Source organism: Pseudorasbora parva, chromosome 11 (assembly GCF_024679245.1).
Source record: "Pseudorasbora parva isolate DD20220531a chromosome 11, ASM2467924v1, whole genome shotgun sequence".
Classification (NCBI taxonomy): Eukaryota; Metazoa; Chordata; class Actinopteri; order Cypriniformes; family Gobionidae; genus Pseudorasbora; species Pseudorasbora parva.
The window spans coordinates 11,772,751-11,791,428 of NC_090182.1; the positions used below are offsets into that span (position 1 = coordinate 11,772,751).

An 18,678-nucleotide genomic window follows, 5' to 3' on the forward strand; every position below is an offset into this window, starting at 1 on the left:
ACTATTGTGAGGTTGCTGAGGTCTTTTCTCAAGAAAAGCTTAAAGGGTTATTAGTTCACAGAAAAAAAGAAAATTAGTTAATCCATCTCATGTCATTCCAAACCCTCAAGACATTCGTTCATCTTCAGTCTTACACAGGCGTGAAGAAAATGTTGAATAAAGTTATTTTATTTATTTTATTGTTGCTTTATAAGATTAAGGTTGAACAACTGGAGTCAGATGGACTATTTTAACAACTTTTAACTATCTTTCTGGGCCTTGAAAGTGTTAATTATGTTGCTGTCTATAGAGGAGTCAGAGCGCTCTCGGATTTCATCACAAATATCTCCATTTGTGCTCCGAAGGTAAACAAAGGTCTTACGGGTTTGGAACGATATGAGGGAGCGTAATTAATGACAGAATTTACATTTTTGGGTGAACTAAACTTTAAGAAAAATACTTGAGAAGCAGGATACTCAAGCAAAAGTCTCAGTTTTAGCACCATTTAATCTCATTGTTGCTTGTTCCTGCTGACACATGCTATTATCACAGGCAGAGAAGATGACATCTAGACAAGCACAGCCAATTTGTTTTCTTTCTTTTATTTCAGATGGTACATTATCATGGATCACAGAAACAGTGAATTCTCATTTTTACACCTGATAGGAAACAGGGCACATAAACAGAAGATGAGCAGAGGGAAAGAACCGGCACAGTCAGACAGGTCTGAAAAGTGACCCAGAGGGCAGTGGCTGAGGAAGAGTTCAGGTGTGTCGGGGTTTATTAAAGGCAAGTCCAACATGGCACAGAGAGACATGCTCGAACCACAGCACACTCCACATGTCCACTCAACCAGTCACCGAATGGCAAGTATTTCAAGTATAATGACTATTTAAAATTTAATCTTGTGTGCTATTTAAGTATTTTCCCACTTCAGTTCCTTAATGCTTATGAAATGTCACATGAAGCGTTTTGCATGAATGAGCATGTGCAGCAATGAGGGAGCTCTGATTGGCTACATCACTCAGGACTATGATGGACACAATCATCATTCAGCGCCAACACTGAGGCAAATAATCAGGCCAAGACAGAAATCTGCACACATTTCTGCACTGGATTAGAGTTAAACATGGTAAAATATGTACAGGTGCAGTCCAGCTACCCTTCCAATCACTTCTATACAATCCAGAGACAGTGGAAACACAAGTTTGCTGATTCATCTGTTGGTGCTCATATTTGGGGAAATCTGACCTGCAAATTTGTAAGATGTTTCGCAAAAAACATTACATCTCAAAACAAAGAATGCAAAGGCATGGTTTGCAGTGCAATAAATTAAAGCGACGCAAACCAAGAGTGCCTTTATAAAATAATAACAGCTGCATTGTGATAAAAGTGACCTATGTTCAATAAATACTTCATATTGATAATCAGAATAGAAATTCTGCCATAGTTCATTAGCCTGATTAAACTGTGACTGCACCTTTCAATGTGGAGTTGAGAGAATAACACTCGTGCACAAATGAACCTAAATTAATTATATTCCAATGTTATAATACCTCCTATTACAGCTGAATATTCAGAGACGACTATAAGTAAGCAAATTGTAGGTTGGCACAAAAAAGGCATTCGAATTAATGGTGTAAATTGGGGGTGGGACTATTTTTTTGACCGACCAATGGCAGTGTTCGGGCAACCTGTTTGAAAGCAATAATTGTTTTTGCAATTGTGTCGTTTTGTGAATGACTGCCATTGCAATATTCCAGAAATCTGCAGGCCTGCGAATGCTTAAGTAGACTAGAGTGCTCAGTGTTGATAGTTTCATTAAAATTAACTGCAAAACCAGACAAAGACAATCCGTCAAGTCATTATTAAAAGTGAAAATACAGCGCTGTAAAAAAAAAAAGAAAAAGAAAAGGAAGTGCACTCCATAAAAGCAGATTAAATACAGACACTATTTTGGGCATCTTCATTAGAAAAACATTAGCAGTGGTGATTATTTTCATGCAATTGATGGTGCATTGTGGGGTGACAAACAGTGGCACACAGTCCAGTGGGCTCACAATGCAGAGCCAGAGGAGAGAGAGAGAGAGAGAGAGAGAGAGAGAGGGGGAGAGAATCAACATCAGTACAACTGAAATGAGTTTCAGTACGGGTGCCTGCAGCCGCCAAATAAATCAGTGTCCGCATACTATAATAATAAAGCTATGAGCCTACAGGGTAAACTACTCTCTCTCCTCTTTCTCTCTCTCTCTCTCATGCAATCTTCCCGCTCCTCTCTTTCCCTCCATCACGCTCGCAGCTCTCTCGCTGGGGTGCTTTTTTCTCTAACCCATACTCTCGCGCTCTCTCCTCCACTTTCTCCATCCCTTTATCCCTTATTGTGTGTTTATCTCTTTTCCTGTCCCTTGCTCCCTGCAATCTAGCACTCTGCGCATAGGATTCGGCGTGGCAGGTTTCTCTTGTGTACACAGACGCAGATGGGCACGGAGGAAATGTTAGACTCATATTAAGCAAATCTGTGTACGGGCCAAGTCGTGGTTGTAATGCGGCACACGCAAGCAAACAGTGAAAACTGTTATGGTTAATTTAGTGTGGGCTCTGTCTCTCTAGCTCTGTTCCAGAACTTGGCATGTTTTGAATGCTAGTTTCAGACTTCGGTGTCCTCCTCAGCAAAACCACGCTGGTTAACCAGCTTTATCAGTTAAGTTGTAACCAGCTTGACCAGCACCAAACCTACACGTGCCAGCATGGAAACTCGACTTACTATTGATTTCAATAGAGATTGATGTTAGCATGTTGCTAAGCTAACGGCATGATGCGCCAATACACATAAAAATATATTGTGCACTACAAAAAAAAAAAAGTATTTTTGTCTTGTTTTCCAGTTAACATATCTAAGAATCCTTGAAACAAGATTAAGCAACACGGCTTGTTTACTGAGAATGAGATTTCTTTTAAACATACTGTAAACGACTTAATGCACTTTTCACTTGTTTCTCTTACACAATATACATATGCCAAAGATTTAATATCTTATGCAGTTTTGCTCAAGTGCATTTTTAAATATGTTTTACTGATAACCAAGTCTTAAAATGACTAATTAAAAACTCATTAAGAATTCATTTTTTACAGTGTATGGACAATAATTGGGTAAAATAGTTTTTTTGGCCTGTGTTCCAGTTAAGATATCTAGAAATCCTTTAAACAAGATTATTTGATAAACAACACAGCACATATTAGGACTTGTTTTCAGTATATTTGTCTTAATGCGCTAGAAGATATTTTTGTTTTAAGCATAAATTATTTAAAATTCTTCAATACATACTATTAAAAAATTCATGTTTTAATATCTTATATAGTGTTGCTCAAGTAAATATCTAGTTTTAAGAATTTTTGAATGTTTCAGGGATGAACAAGATAAAACAGGCTAATTAAAAAACTCATTAAGATTTATTTTATTTTTTTAAATTAAATTGAACTATTTGTATCAGTTCGTTCAGTATTTAATTAACCATATTTATAACTGTTGTGGGATGCCATGTACATTAAAATTTGGCCAAAACAAAGGTACTGCATCTTACTTCATTTCAGATCAGCCTTCACTAAACCTTAAAACGCTGTCTAAGTAGGAAGCTCACTAGGTTTTGGAACAGTTCTAACACTTTTCCTCAGTCCTGAAACGTTTCTGCAATGTGCATTTATTTAACGCATGGATTATTTGTTTATTTTTTCTGAAATATTGTAATGTGAATCACTGACACCCATGCCTTTGCTCTCCTCCTCCGATGTCACTCATTCTCTGCCTCCCTCTGTTATGGCTGGGCGGACGACACTGGCCCCCGATAACAATTAAAAAATAACAACAGCCATCATAAAGGCTGCCCGCTATTTCGACAGGCGCATCAATCCAGAAGCGCTCTCGTTTCTTCTCTTAATTAACCCTGCTGATTGAGCGGGCGCGCTGTGTGGCTCGCTGACCTTGCCACGTAGGAGAAAACGTTGAGGAGCACGACGTCTGTTCAATCAGAGAGCACTCCTCTATGTTCCTCCGCATAATAGATCAGTTCAGAATCTGATTGTTAAGTCATGTCGGGGTAATCTAAGGTGCTTCATGAGAATACCAGATGAGATATGAGCACTTTAGCTAAGCTTTCATTTCTAGAGGAGGAGGAGGAGGGGGTGGTGAACGTGTTCAGTAGCCCTCACGCTTTATAAAAAACATCTTCGTAGACGGACACTGCATCTGAATATGCATACAGTACTTCCAGTTCACACTGTTGAAAAGTTTGGAGTATGATTGAAAGTGACAGAACTTTCTATTCATTGAAGAATCCTGAAAACAGTTTATCGCAATCTCTAAAATATTAAGCATCACACCTGTTTTCAAACATGATAATAATAAGAAACGATTTTTCAGCAGCAAATCATCATATTAGAATGATTTCTGAAGGGTTATGGGACACTGAAGACATGAGTAATGATGCTGAAAGTTCAGCTTTGCATCACAAAAATAAATTGTAATGATATTTGAGAATATTACTGTTTCTGCTGTATTTCTGATCAAAAAAAATGCAGCCTTGGTGAGCAGAAGAGACTCATGAAAAAAACCTGACATAATCACTAAAAAAGTGATCTAATGATGCTCATGTATTTTTATTCATGTTATTTTATTAGTTGTTTTTAATTGTTTCAGGACAAAAGTTTTATTAAGTGAAATGTTAAAGAAATAACATGATGTAAAATAAGTATTTAATGTTAATGAAAAGAAACGCCAGTGTCAAATTCTTATGTCGAAAAGGTTTTATATAAGGAGAAATAACTTAAATGATTGCATAATACTGTCATGTTTAATGCTATAAAACTTTCTAGTGATAAAGTATGTTCACGAGCTATTAAAATCATATCATTGAATTAAAATTAAAACAAAATTAATGAATTCAAACTAAATCCCTATAATGATCTCATGATTCTAAATATGAAGTGCCTGACATAACCTTTTCTTTTAAAAATGTATTTTGATGATCTAGATGACAATATTGTGACGATGTTATGTTTCTTGAACAGGCATTGCAGTCTTGCGGTAGAAGCAGAATGGGATTCTGCGAGCGACTGAATCTTGTATTTTTACTACACACCTACTGAACATACTCCATCAACGTTTGAGAAGTTCTTGATCGAATCCGATACAAGTGCGCCCATGCTTCCTCTCTCTCGCTTCCATGGACATGTACGAGAGCGAATGAAGAGAGAGCAAAAGAAACGAGATTGAGAAAAAAGCAACGGTGTCAGCAAAAGATTTATAAGAAACAGAAAAGGCATGTGTTTCTAGACGGTATGTTTTTGTTTTTTTTCTTTGCTGGAGGGTTTGAGTCTCTCCTCGTCTCCGTCTGTTCTTTCCCTTGATCTTTTCTATTTCGTTCCCATCACGAGTAATTCGTCCCCGTGAACACACAACAAGATAAACAGTTTGTGTTGTAAGCCATTATCTCTGTGAAAGTAAAACAACAGGCACAGGGAGCGGTACCAGGCGACAGGCGGTTGGAAAATGACTTCCTGTTTCTTCCCCTCAGGTTCTAAACCCAGACCGGACTCCGACACCTGCTGTGCGGCCGTATATTTATTTATTTATTTTAGTGTGTTTATTTCTTTATTTTCAGCTTTATTACTCATGTTTTTTTCTGTTCACGGACGTGTGTTTTTTTTATTTATGCCCCTGGTTAGAGTGCACAGTCTGTGCTGAGTCAAAAAATGAAAGCACATCACAGATAGAGCAATAAATGAAAACCGCTTGCATCTGCGATCAGCTCCGCAGTAGGGCAGAGGCGTGTGTGTGTGTGTGTGATTGGGTGTGCGGCCTGACTCTAGACACGGAGGCGTTTGAAACGGACGATTCAGGAATCGTGTTCGACAAGTTTTTTTCTCTCATGTCGGTGAGCACAGAAGTCAAGCGAATCACGTACTTACAAACACACATACATTTTGTCTCATTTCATACAACGACATGATCAGCGACAATAAACATGGCGGGTTTTCCAAACGCAGGAAATGCAGGCTGAGGGCGATGTTTTCCTGGTTTAACTCACTTTTCTGAAGCACACTGACGTTATACAATAGATGCATGGTATGACCAAATCATTCGGTTACCGTCGGCTGTCAGTCCGAGGAGTTGTGAATCTTCTGTGTGATTCAAATGATTCAGCCGGGGAATCCCATTCAGAAAGCGATTTCCCTAATGAACAAGCAGCTATATCTATAGCAGGCCCTCTTCCCGAGAAGGAGAAAAAGAAGGAATGAAAGAAGGAAAGAGGGATAGAACAGTTGTCCGCTCGTTTTGCCCTCCGATCTGTCATTCTTGTCATCCCTCGATGATAGGTCGTAGAGTCTGGATATATAAGCGAGTACTTCAAGAGGAAATGTGTTGTCATGTGTTGAGTAAGAGTGAGTGTGTGAGTGTGTGTGTGTGTGTGTGAGTGAGGGTTTTACCCCCAGCGAAGGGCAATCAGCAGCTGAACCATGAGTAGGAAATGAGGGACGGAGAGGGTGATGGCCGAGCTTTGGACTCTCCCGGCCTCAGAGCCCAGGTTAGTGACTGTCGCCTTGTCCGAGAACGGAGGGATGACGTTGAACCCTCCTCCGGTTTGGTCTTCTTCTACTTCCTCCTCTTCTTCCTCCTCCTCATCTTCTTCACTTTCTATTACCTTTTGGAAACAGAGAAATGTTTCTTTAAAAAGTGTATACATTTTGTGCTTTTTTTTTGTATTTTTGTGTGAGGTTTTCCCGGTCAAAATATTAGATTTAATCTTTGTATCAAGTTGTTTTCTTTCAGTTAGGACAGGTTTTGTTTTTCATTTTGGAACTTTTGATCATAGGCCTCATTCATTTTAGCTTATGCACCATTTTTTGAGGTAAATAAGCATGAGTGAACTTTTCACTCAAACACTGAGGTGTCCTGTCTGGCAGGTCTAGGGAGTCTGCTCTGTATTTTTAGTGCAAAAGAGGCGTGATCAACGAGCATAATTCAAATAACTCTGTATGCAATTGGATAGTCCTTCAACCAATCAGTGCACAAGAGGCGTGATCAACGGGCATCGATCCATGGCTTCTCTATCGGTCATCGTGTTAAACCTGCCAATAGTGCACCAGGTGGATAAACCAGTCTGTGATTGGTTCCCGCAAAAGTGTGACAGAAGCAGGATAAATATATGTACAGGTTTCCAGTCTGAGCTGCAGGGTGAAATCAAATCACCGGCAGATCAGACTGGGTTTACCTAGTCTACTGAGGTGTATAAGCTCAGATTAATGAGGTCTATCATCAAACAGTTCCAAAAAGAAATTCCTTTTGCTAATTGAAAGAAAACAAGTTGACAAAAAGATTGAATCCAATATTTGGTGATAATATAGCAGCTAAGGGAATTTTAAAAGCAATTCAAAAGGCTTGTCATTTTTGACCAGGGACACCAAATTAGGTTAAAGAGTTAGTAAAAATGAAAATTCTGTCTTCAATTACTCACCCTCATGTCAATCGACACCTGTAACACTTCCGTTCATCTTCGGAAAACAAATGAAGATATTTTTGTTGAAATCGGATGGCTCAGAAAGGCCTCCATTGGCCACAATGTAATTTCCTCTCTCAAGACCCATAAAAGGCACTAAAGATGTCGTTACAAAGTCCATCTCACTACAGTGGCTCTACAATACTTTTATGAAGCGACGAGAATAGTTTTTGTGCGGGGGAAAAAAGTATAGTGATGGCCGATTTTTAAAACACTGCTTCGTAAAGCTTCGGAGCTTTATGAATCAGTGTATCAAATCAGCGGTTCATCTGAATCATGAATCGATACGCTGATTCATAATGCTCCGAATCTTCAGGAAGAGGTGTTTTGAAATCGACCATCACTATAGAAGTCATTATTTAGTTTTTTTTGCGCACAAAAAATATTCTTGTCACTTCATAAAATTATTGTAGAGCCACTGTAGTAAAATTACTACAGTGATTACGTTAATTTATAACATTGTCTTTAGTGTCTTTTATGGGTCTTAAAAGAGAAAATGACATTGTGGCCAATGGCCAATGAAGGCTTGTCTGAGGCATCGGATCGCAACAAAAATATCTTCATTTGTGTTCCGAAGATAAACAAAGGTCTTGGGGTTGTCGAACAGCATGAGGGTGAGTAATTAATGACAGAATTTTCATTTTTGGGGTGAACTAAAGGATCTTCAACACAGTGCAAGAATTAAATTGTTGCAACAATGTTTCAGCCATTCGGCCCTTTTACACCTGGTATTAAGATGCGTTTTGAAAGATCAGATTACACGTGGACGACGCTAAATGCATAAAAATGGGGTCTAAAATGTTTTGAGCTTGTCAACTTTTAGCCACGTCCAGAGTAGGGATGGGACGAAATATCGTTTGACAAAATATTGCGATAGAAAACGTGACGAAACGCATCGAGGTCGAAAAAAATGGATCGCGAAATAAAGATAGATGGCACTGCTGCATGATTTGCGTAGTATACAAGTTAAATAATTTAGTGTATTATCAGATTTTTTGGGGGCCGGGGGCCGGGGGGGGGGGGGGGGGGGATGCTTTTGATCTTGGTTCAGTATCAGTTTATATCTAGTATATATACTGTAGTACATAATAATATGTTTGTTTTGGCACTAGTTTAAAGATTTCTTGGGTCAAATTATATGTGCCATTCCTTAATATTCACTTGTGAGTGCTTAAGTATCATTATTCATTAAAAAGATTAGGATGCAAGTTATTTAAGTTTTGAAATTTCACATTTAAAGAAATCTAGTGTTTGATCATCATATCTAAATATTTATTAGAATGCAAAGACTGCAATATATTTTTGAGCAACTAGATTAGATACATGGATATTTATTAAAGAGCCATAAGGCACCTAATGGCATTACAAATAAACATTAATATTTTTTAGCCACAAAATGACTCTAATTTGCCTCTTTGAATTGGAATTCTCTATTTTAATATTAATTACTACACTAATTGTAATATAAATTTTAGAAGAAATACAAATATTAGAAGAAAAATATTTTAAGTGGTCATTTATTGAAAATAATTGTTGCACAAATAGTATTTAGTACCAAAAGATCTCCTCAAAATATTCAATAAATATAATTTAATGAGTATGAGTGTGACCAATTAGTAAGGAATACCTGAGGGCTAAATACAAGAATAGCATTAATGTTAGCAATGTTGAATCTCTATCACTCTCCATAATAAAACGATCCTGTAAATATGGCTGACTTAATAATCAATAAACACTAACACTATGCTGTACTGTTTACCAAAACTTGCAGCAAACATCTATATGGTGAAACTGTTGTGTATCCGCTTAAGCCATTTAAATTCATTGGCACAGCGCTAGAAGTATTGAGCGCTCATGGGCCACGTGACCAGCGCGCACCGCAGGGAGACGAGAGCATGCAACTCCGCTTTTCAACGCCTCTGGCTTTAACATTATGCCACATTAGCGCCAAAACGCTATTTATTGTTTGAATTTCATTAAAACACATTTTAAAAAATTAAAGCTTATAGCTTTGTTTAATATCAAAGCAGGTTTGGCAATTTGGCGTGAGATTGAGTTGGGCGGAGTGAGAGCGTGAGACAGAGCCTGAAAGCGTGAGTCTCACGCCAGATGCGTGAGAGTTGGCAACCCTGGTATTATATGTGTGTGTGTGTGTGTGTGTGTGGGGCAGACATAACAAAACGCGCGCATTTTCTGTTTGATCTGAGGCATATAACGTTAGCCCGTAACGTTAGTTGGAAAAAGTGAGAGCAGTCAGACAAAGGATGTAGCAGCAAACATTAATAGGGATAGAAAATGGTTGACATTAGCATTAATATTCTAAACCAAAAATGCAGTTATTGCCTACATAAACTACCATATTTTCTGTTTAACTTTTATTAGACTCCAGAAAGAAAAGTGTGTTTTTTCACTGAGCACATTCTCTGCAGTCTGAGCGCGATGCACTGCAGCTCACTCTCGCTCATGTCTGAGGTAAATCATTAACACCATCACCCCGCTTACAGTACACGTGTTTTATTGAACTAAATACATTACAATCGGCTAAAACGAATGCACAGGTTACTTTCCTGAACAAGCGCGCTCCCGAGTCGTCCGTGTTCTCCACACTGTCCACGTGAATCGCGGCAGTTCGGCGAGCACACGCAAGATACCGGCAGTTCAATAGGGAATGCGGATCTCTTAAAGGGGCCACACTATATTCCTCCTCGTATAATATGGACCTCCTCCAGGTATGGTGTGGTTCTGGTTCGCTCACTGGTACACATTAACAATTTTTCATACAAACTGTGCCCTGTTCTGAATTAAACTGCCAGTGTAAAAACTCCCTTTATATTGTTAAAATGAGAGAAATCACTACTTACTCATTATTTTTAAGTTTAGGCTTAAGAGACATGAACAATTTCTTAGATAAACATTTCTTTGACCTTTGATATGTCTAGTCTTCATGCTGTATTGATTATTATTGAATAAGTATGGTTTCACTAATAATAAATGTACATTTGCATAAAGCATGCATATTTGTCCATACCTATGTTGATTAGAGTATTAAAAACTTAATTTAAACTTAATTTAAGACACATTTACAATTGCTAAAAAGGTGTGATTAAATTGCTATTAATCGCGAGTTAACTCATGACAATCATGCAGTTAATCGCTATTCAATATTTTAATCGATTGACATCCCTACAGTGCCCTCCACAATTATTGGCACCCCTGTTTAAGATGTGGTCGCGGACTTCTAAAAATTCTCCTTTTTTTTAAACAACATGGAACCAAAATGCAAAAAAAGAGAAAAATCCTACCTTTCGTTTAAGTACATTACTTGGGTGGTAAAAATAAATAAATCACAGATTTGGAAAGAAAAAAAATATATTTTGATATCGTATCGTGACGTATCGTATCGTAACCCTGGCATATCGAGGTGCATCGTATCGTGAGTTTAAGTGTATCGTCCCATCCCTAGTCCAGAGGTAGTCGAAATGCATTTAAACGTTTTGCTTTTGTAGTATAAGCAATGTGTTGGAACAGCCGCAAAAGATGCCTACTCTCCACCTACTGACCTAATGCGTAAACATAATGAGAAGCGCACTAGCCAGACGGGGTTTAAACCTTGTCGGCTGAAGACCTGAGTTTGGTTAGAAGTCGAAAAATGTACCAAGCACAATGTTCTCTCACCATTCTTGATTTCTAACACAAACTCACAGCGTTTGGCGTAGTCTTGCGGTTGTCAGAGCAGAAACGAAAGCTGCTGCTCATCATATGGTTTTCCGTCATCTCCGTGCAGGTTCATATGTAAATTGTGCAAGCTTAGTTTGTTCATTAGATTGAAAGATCTGGAAAAAGGCCATACATTTGTGCTCATACATAGACCCTCCCCTTGAAGAAATTAGGACTGAAGTCGTTGAAAGAGGACAAAAGAGAATTTGTGAAAAAGCTATGTCAACCTTGTCTACTTGTGAGCCGATTGACCAAAACGCATCTTAATACCAGGTGTATACAAGACTATATAGTGCTGCAGTGCCTATCAATATCTTTAAGCACCCTAAGTATTTTTATTAATAATTTTTCCCATAGGGATTTTTTCAAAGACTTGAACCAAATCAACCAGCTATGAGGTCAAATAAATTCTAGCTCAATTGAATATATATATATAGATGTGTGTGTTATCTTTTGTAAATTGAGCTAGAATGTATGTATTTATATATATAGTGTGTTGTATGTGTGTTTTGTAGTTTGTCTCTAAATGTGATGTTACTTGTTACTTGAATGATGATAGGTGAATTGAATCATATGATAAATACAGTTTTAGAAAAGTAGGAGCAGTGCGATGGTGAGCATTTGCCAGGGAGAGGGACAGAGAGATCATGAGGGAGAGGGATTAGGGACGAATGTTAAAAGGAGGAGAAAAAGAAAAAGAGAGTTAGCGAGAGAGAGAGAGACAGACATAAAGACGAGTATGAATACATTAATATTAATGAAGTTTGACGGATGCACCGCTGCTTGCAAACACCTTTAGTTAATCCGTTCAGAGAGCGAGAGACAGGCCAAGAAAGTGAGAAGCACATCAAGAGAGACAGATCAGGAAAGACAGGGACATTTGGAGAGGAGAGATTTGCTGGAGAACACAAGTGAGAGAGTGAGTCTAGGAGAGAAATAAATGACAGCAGAAACTGAATTGAATCCTTTTTGTCTGCGGGCCCAGATTATCTCTAAGCTGAATGCTGTGGTCTGTGTGTTCTAAGAACAGAGGATGTGAACACAGTCCAAAGCGAGGACATGCGAACACAAAGACACACAGATCAGAGCAGGGTTTCTTGATAAAGTCTGCATGCCTATGGATGCCAAGGGATTATTTGCTTCTCTTCTATGTGGGCAGCAAATATACAATCCATTTTACAATACACAGTCAAGTAAGTGTTGCTATCACAGACGGTGTCATTCCCTGAAGCGCCAAAAGCTGATAGGCTATCAAGAAATTACTTTTGCTGGATATTATGCTACTGCTAATGCTAATAACATGGCCGGGGGGTCAGGATTTAGCCGATTCGCTTTAGTTCTACACCATTATGCTGTCAAAAAGCATGTTTCTTTATTGACAACCATTAAAAAGTAGCCAACAAAAGGATTTTTGCAAGAAATACAAATAACAAAAAAAATCTGTATTGTGGAAGATGATTTATTCTGAGGATGTTACCCCCCGAAGCTCTAGTATCTTATTTGTCTATCAAGAAATGACTTTGGCACAGATATTATGCAAATTCTAGGAGCTTGTCAATGGGGTCAAGGTTTGGCTAGGTAGCGTTAATAATTCGCCTCTTCTGGTAGAAGCTATAACTGCATCATTATTCTGGCAAGACGTGGAAGAGAATTTTGTTCAGTATTTGCGCGCTGTCTGGGATGCAGATTTCTGGCGGTATGCTTTATATGTGTGCACGCATAAAACTTCCCACAGTGCGTGAGTGATGAATAGAGTTCCCTTGTGCGCATCTTACGCTTGAAAATTTAAATTGGCAAGGCTAAGACTTGCTCAACGATGCTGCACTGGCCTGTCAACTGTCATGACAATGCCATGTTTGTTCATGTTCATGTTCGCATAATATTGCATTTGTTAGAATTAATAAAAATGTTACTGGCCAACAAATTTGGCTCCTGGTAAGTGTTCCTTTTAGACTCAGTTTATTTTTTATTTTTTTATTGTACTCAAGATTTATTTATTTTGTTGGTAGGTTTATTGGGATGGTACAGTGGCCGGGAAGTGCAAAACAACATTACAAAATATGAAACACTTTTACGAAGCTTGAGACAAACGTCCATTTTGGAAAAGATTTTTACCTATCACAAAACACAATTACATGGGCAAAACACTTTTACCAGTCCCAAAACAAATTTACAATGGCCAATTCTTAACGGAAAGGGAATGTACCACACACCGGAAGTGACATGGTGAATGGAATACTGACCGCTGATTGGACAAGACATATGTCAATCATGGCATACAGAAATTATAACCTTTCTCTTATCAGCTTGGAGAGCTGTGTCACTGTGTCACTTCCGGTGTGTGGTACATTCCCTTTCCCTCAGGAATCGGTCATTGTAAATTTGTTTTGGGACTGGTAAAAGTGTTTTGCGTCTTGTAATGTTGTTTTGCACTTCCCAGCCACCGTAGGATGATGTCACTGGCCATTAAGAAACTACTTTGCAAATACTATGCTTATGTAACGGAGGCCAGCTAGTGAGATCTGTGCAGGCAAACCTCACTCCCCTCATCTCAAGATCCGCACTAGCAACTGACGTTATAGACTGCGGTACCTCCCATGATGGAGACGACGGTTCTAGTCCCGCTCGGAGTGGGGCGAATAAGGACCAGGGCTGCATTTCTCAAAAGCATCATAAGCCTAAGCTGATCGTAGAATAGTTGCCACCAATGGTCTCTACAATCAACCTAGGCTTAAGATGCCTTTGGTAAAGCCCGGAGTGTTACATTGGTGCCATGACCCTGATGGGACTGAGCTTTAGGGAGTGATTGTAAAAGAGGCCAGTTAGCGAGAGCTGTACAGATAAACCTCACTCCCCTGATCTCAAGTGACACATTAGTGACAGATGCTAGATACAGCGTCCTTGTTAGTGCACCCACCTCCCATGACGAAAACGCTGGTTCGAGTCCCGCTCTGAGCGGGGCGAGTAGGACCGGGGGGGTTACCCTAATGCTAATAACTTTTCACTGTTTACTGATAAATGTTCAGATAAATTGAGGCACAAGCTTTGTATAGTGTATAGTCACTTTCAGATACAGCATAAAACCAAGGTAGCCACAAGATAAATTAAAGATCTGATCGAGTGACGCTGCCTACTAAGTCTCATTGAGTCATTTAAAGTTTGGCGGTTAGCCATAATGAAAGAAAAATAAAGCTGACACCCTCATTCCAAAGCACAATATAATCTGACTAAAGGGAAGAGCAAATCGATATAGATTTAATTCCCTTCCATGATTGTGTTCTTGAGGGCCTGTGGGTTGTGTGATTATTTCTGATTGAATTGGAGGTGGCAGTTCAGGCAGTTTGATTCCGACCCCTCAGTGATCTCTTTAGGTACATGTGGCATTTGTTTACCATCTTTGTGCATGCCCGAAAACCATGACGTCAAGTGAACATATCCATGAAATCACCATTTTAGAGTAAGATAAAGACCAAGTAGGACATCTTAACAAGGTCATGTGCGTAATGGTTAGTGGTCGGGTCTTAAGGGTCAAAGCATCGTAACCTATTGATTACTTTAAATAAATAGGTTTTTTCAAAGGCACTAAAGAGACAGAAAAACAAGAACAGGCATTCATTACTCTTGTTTTGAAATATATGCACCGCAGTTGAATCAATACAGTAAATTAACAAGGAACATTTTGGGAGCATCCATTATGCACATGGGAAGCCATATGAAATACAGAAGGTGGGAATTCTGAACAAGCGTTTTTTGTGCTTATTGTAGCGGCTGCAGGGGTGACGGCGTGTGACTGTGTGTTTCTGCAGTGACACGATCAACCGCGCATAAACGTTTCACTTCAGCTCTCTAAACCATCAGTATGCTCAAAGCTGCAGGACTGCGGGTTCGTTTGGCTCGTGCAGTAAGTTGTTTTTTTTTAAATCTGATATATCAAAAGAGCAAAGTCAACCACAAGGCCATACTCATGGGTCATTCAGTTGTTATATTGAGGCTATGACCACAACAATAAACACAGGTTTAATGTGTTGTGTTTGTAAATGGTTCTCCAATACAAAGTTTTGGAGTATGTTCAACAAGAAAATACTATTTCTACTGTTATGTTATGTTTAATTTAATGTGCCATTTCTTTCTAATTGTTTGTGAAATGTAATCATTTCTGAGTGAAAATTGTTTCTAAACCAATTATTTTGAGTTAGCATCGGCGCTGGAGAAGATTGATAGGTTTATGGTTGTTCTGTGTAGGAAATGTGTTCACTCACTGCATTGGGTTCAGGCAGCAGGTTGATGTTCAGCTCCTCACGCTGGACCTGAGGGGAGGGGCGAGGTGGAGGAAAGGGCGTGCCCTCTACCGGACGAGGGGTGGAGCTTCCCATGTTATCAATTGCATTACCTGTCAGGTGAAGAGATTGGGTGAGTGTAAGATTTTATTTTTTTTTAACTTTTTTACTAATAAGATATAGAACCAGATACTAATCTAAAATATAAAGATTTTCAGAATTCTGTGACTTTTACTTTGTCTGTTAGGTTTAAAGTTTATGCTAGTGTGCTACAAAAGTTGAAGAATATACATTTAGTCCATATTCACATTAAAAATTTACGAAATTGACATAAATATTAATCTCTGGATATATATATATAAATTATTGTGGATAACAGTTCAGATTTTGTCTCAGAAGAATTTGATGAGATATGCTTGAGTTCGTATTAAAACCTTGATTGCAGTCTTTGATATCATAGTCTAAGCACAATTTGACACATTGAGATCTCTTCTTAAACTTTAGAGCAGACATACACTACCAATCAAAAGTTTGGGGTCTGTCTTTTTATGTTTCTGAAAGTCTAAAGCTTGGTTTATACTCGACACGTCCACACAAGCATGATGGTGCACGCAGCAAGAATTACGTCATAATGGAGTGGGCCCTATCATACACCCAGCGCAATGCAATTAAAGGTACGACGCAAGTGTGTTTTGCTAGTTTAAGCCTGATCATTTCCATCATTTTAATGTCCAATGCCACGTTATTTAAATAGCAAATGCACTCGTGCCCATCTGTTCGTCTGTATGCAAACAAGGTGTGTTCAGGCACATTATTGGCACGTTGCTATTTTAAGGCAACTGAAAACAACTGCACCATTGACTTACAAGAACCTGGTCTAAAGACAATAGTGCTGTATTTTTTGTGTTATTTAAAGGGCAATGTGATAATTAGTAATGTGCGGTTGCACAACATGTGTACACTCTGCTTATTACACACAGAGATGTGTGTACAGCATCCCATAACATTTTTTAAATATTAAAAATAAAGGGATTTATCTCTGGAGAAGCGTTCAGTATTTACACACGCAAATTCTGCCATGAAAACAGCAAATCCAGCATGGTGCAAGCACAACTGACTTTTAAAGGGAATGGGAGATGAGATTCTGATTGCTTTGTTAGTTAAAGATGCACTGTGTACATTTTAACGGCATCTAGCTGTGAGGTTGTGAATTGAAAACAGCCACCACTCACCCCTCAATTTCCAAACACATAGAGAAGCTATGGGGGCTGACACAGGACAAAAATGTCATCGTCTGAGAGAGCGGAGAGTAGAGAGAGCAGTGCTCTGTACAGCAGTTTGTCTGTTTAGGGCGACTATAGAAACATGACAGTGGAAAATGGCGACTTCACTGTAAGGGTGTGTGTAGATGGCTCGTTCTACGGTAATAAAAACATAACGGGTTATTATGGAAAGTCTTAATACACCACTGAAAACAGTTATTTATAGTATATTGCATTTCTGTCAATAGATCCTCATAAATACTACACACTGCACCTTTAAACTAGCCAAAGTTAATTTGGATATACCCTAAACCCATGTGCACCTGCGCCATGCACTTCACACCATGCGCTCAGATCGTTAAAACAGGGCTCTAAGTCTCTTATTCTGAGACTTGGTCTTCATTTACTTGATCAGAAATACAGTAAGAACAGTAATACTGTGAAATATTACAGTTAAAAAATGGTTTTCTATTTTAATTTTCTATTTTAAGTTTTCTATTTCTGTTCAAAATAATAGCATTTATTTTAAATAGAAATCTTTAAGAAACCTGAAAAAACACTTTTGATTAAATTAATGTATCCTTGCTGAATAAGTATTCATAATGTTTTTTTAAATACAGATTAGTCAAGCTGTAACTTAAACTAAAGGAGATTGGCTATTTAAAAAAAGATTACAAGGAAAATCCTGCTCCAACAAAAACCCACTCCAACTTCCTGTTTCAAAAGAAAATGTCATCACAGAAGGAAAAAAAACGTAAAATGCTATACTGAAAATATGTCTCTGACATTAATGTGATCTGTAAATGATATTCTTGGATACTCACGCAGACAGGTGTTGCTGGTGAACATGCGCAGGATACGCAGGCAGTCCTGCCACTGGTTCCCGCTGCCTTCGCAATTACACCACTGCGACACCTCTGTACTGCTGTTACTCACATAGTTTGGTGTCATGATGGTACCTGCGGAGGGAGGAAGAGAGAGAAAAAGGGGATGAGAGCCAGCCAGAAGAAAAGATCCCATGCCAATTAGCCTAAAGCCCATCTGGGAGAATCTCCAAGCAGTGTAGTCTCTCCACCCCCCTCTGCTTTAATTATGTTGCCTCAGGTTGTCCCGTTAATTCAATATAAGTGGCACACTGGGTTAAAGTAAACCCATAACATGTAGTTGAACCCAAACTCCTCTGACCAATCGCTTTCCGTTACCAGTTCTCGATTCAGTGAGAGAGCTCACTCCAGCAGGACGCAGAAATGCTCGTCATTAAAAATGTAATATTATTTAAGTACAGTGTCCAGTGACGTATCGATTTGTGCGTTTTGTACTCTTCATCAAGCTTGATTTTTTTTCAAGGTCATCCAAGGTGGTTTCTCACCGATGAGCCCAGAATAGGCCTTGAGGCACACGGCTCCACTTTCCCGGAGACAGCCAGAGGCAGGGACAGAAGACGGCTGACAGTTCTGCTGGAAATCAGCCAGTCTTGACCTGATGGACCAGACAAATTTGAATATGGACACTGTATGACTACAACAAAAATGTATGTCAAATTCTGGCAGAGGAAATGTATACACAGAATGTATTATCAGATGCTCAAATCTGATTTGTATTGATTTATACCATGCGATTTTGTTCTTTGTAGTGTTTACAGTTTTTGTCAGAAGTGTAGGAAGGATTTGAAAAGTGAGCGGGGAACATTAAGAACCTTATCAGTTTTGTGTGGCAATATTAATTAGTTCACCCTGTTGTTGTAACTGGTTTACTGATAAAAAATGATGTGGGTGATATCTAAATTAGTTTAATTGCTTACCAAATGCACACTTGGTCAATTGTCAATTGCTAATGCAATGCTAATGTCTTGAGCCATTGTTTTACTTTTAAATATACATTTAAAGAAGC

General features: G+C 38.6%; 1 protein-coding gene and 1 long non-coding RNA gene across 2 annotated transcripts in view; one reads left to right on the forward strand and one right to left on the reverse strand.

The window, feature by feature from the left end:
* Positions 1–466: 466 nt before the first annotated feature.
* The window catches only part of gfra3 (GDNF family receptor alpha 3), a 36,242-nt gene continuing 18,030 nt past the window's right edge, over positions 467–18,678 (reverse strand). Inside the window, exons 5-8 of the mRNA XM_067457073.1 lie at positions 18,158–18,267; positions 17,613–17,747; positions 15,509–15,639; positions 467–6,677 (exon numbers count right to left, since the gene is read on the reverse strand). Coding sequence (XP_067313174.1) covers positions 6,459–6,677; positions 15,509–15,639; positions 17,613–17,747; positions 18,158–18,267 — 595 coding nt within the window. The 3' untranslated portion in view covers positions 467–6,458. The remainder of the gene's footprint in view (positions 6,678–15,508; positions 15,640–17,612; positions 17,748–18,157; positions 18,268–18,678) is intronic.
* LOC137092685 (uncharacterized) lies at positions 15,532–18,267 on the forward strand. Its single transcript, XR_010908325.1, has 3 exons — positions 15,532–15,659; positions 16,088–16,200; positions 18,136–18,267. It is a non-coding gene; the product is annotated as an uncharacterized lncRNA (long non-coding RNA).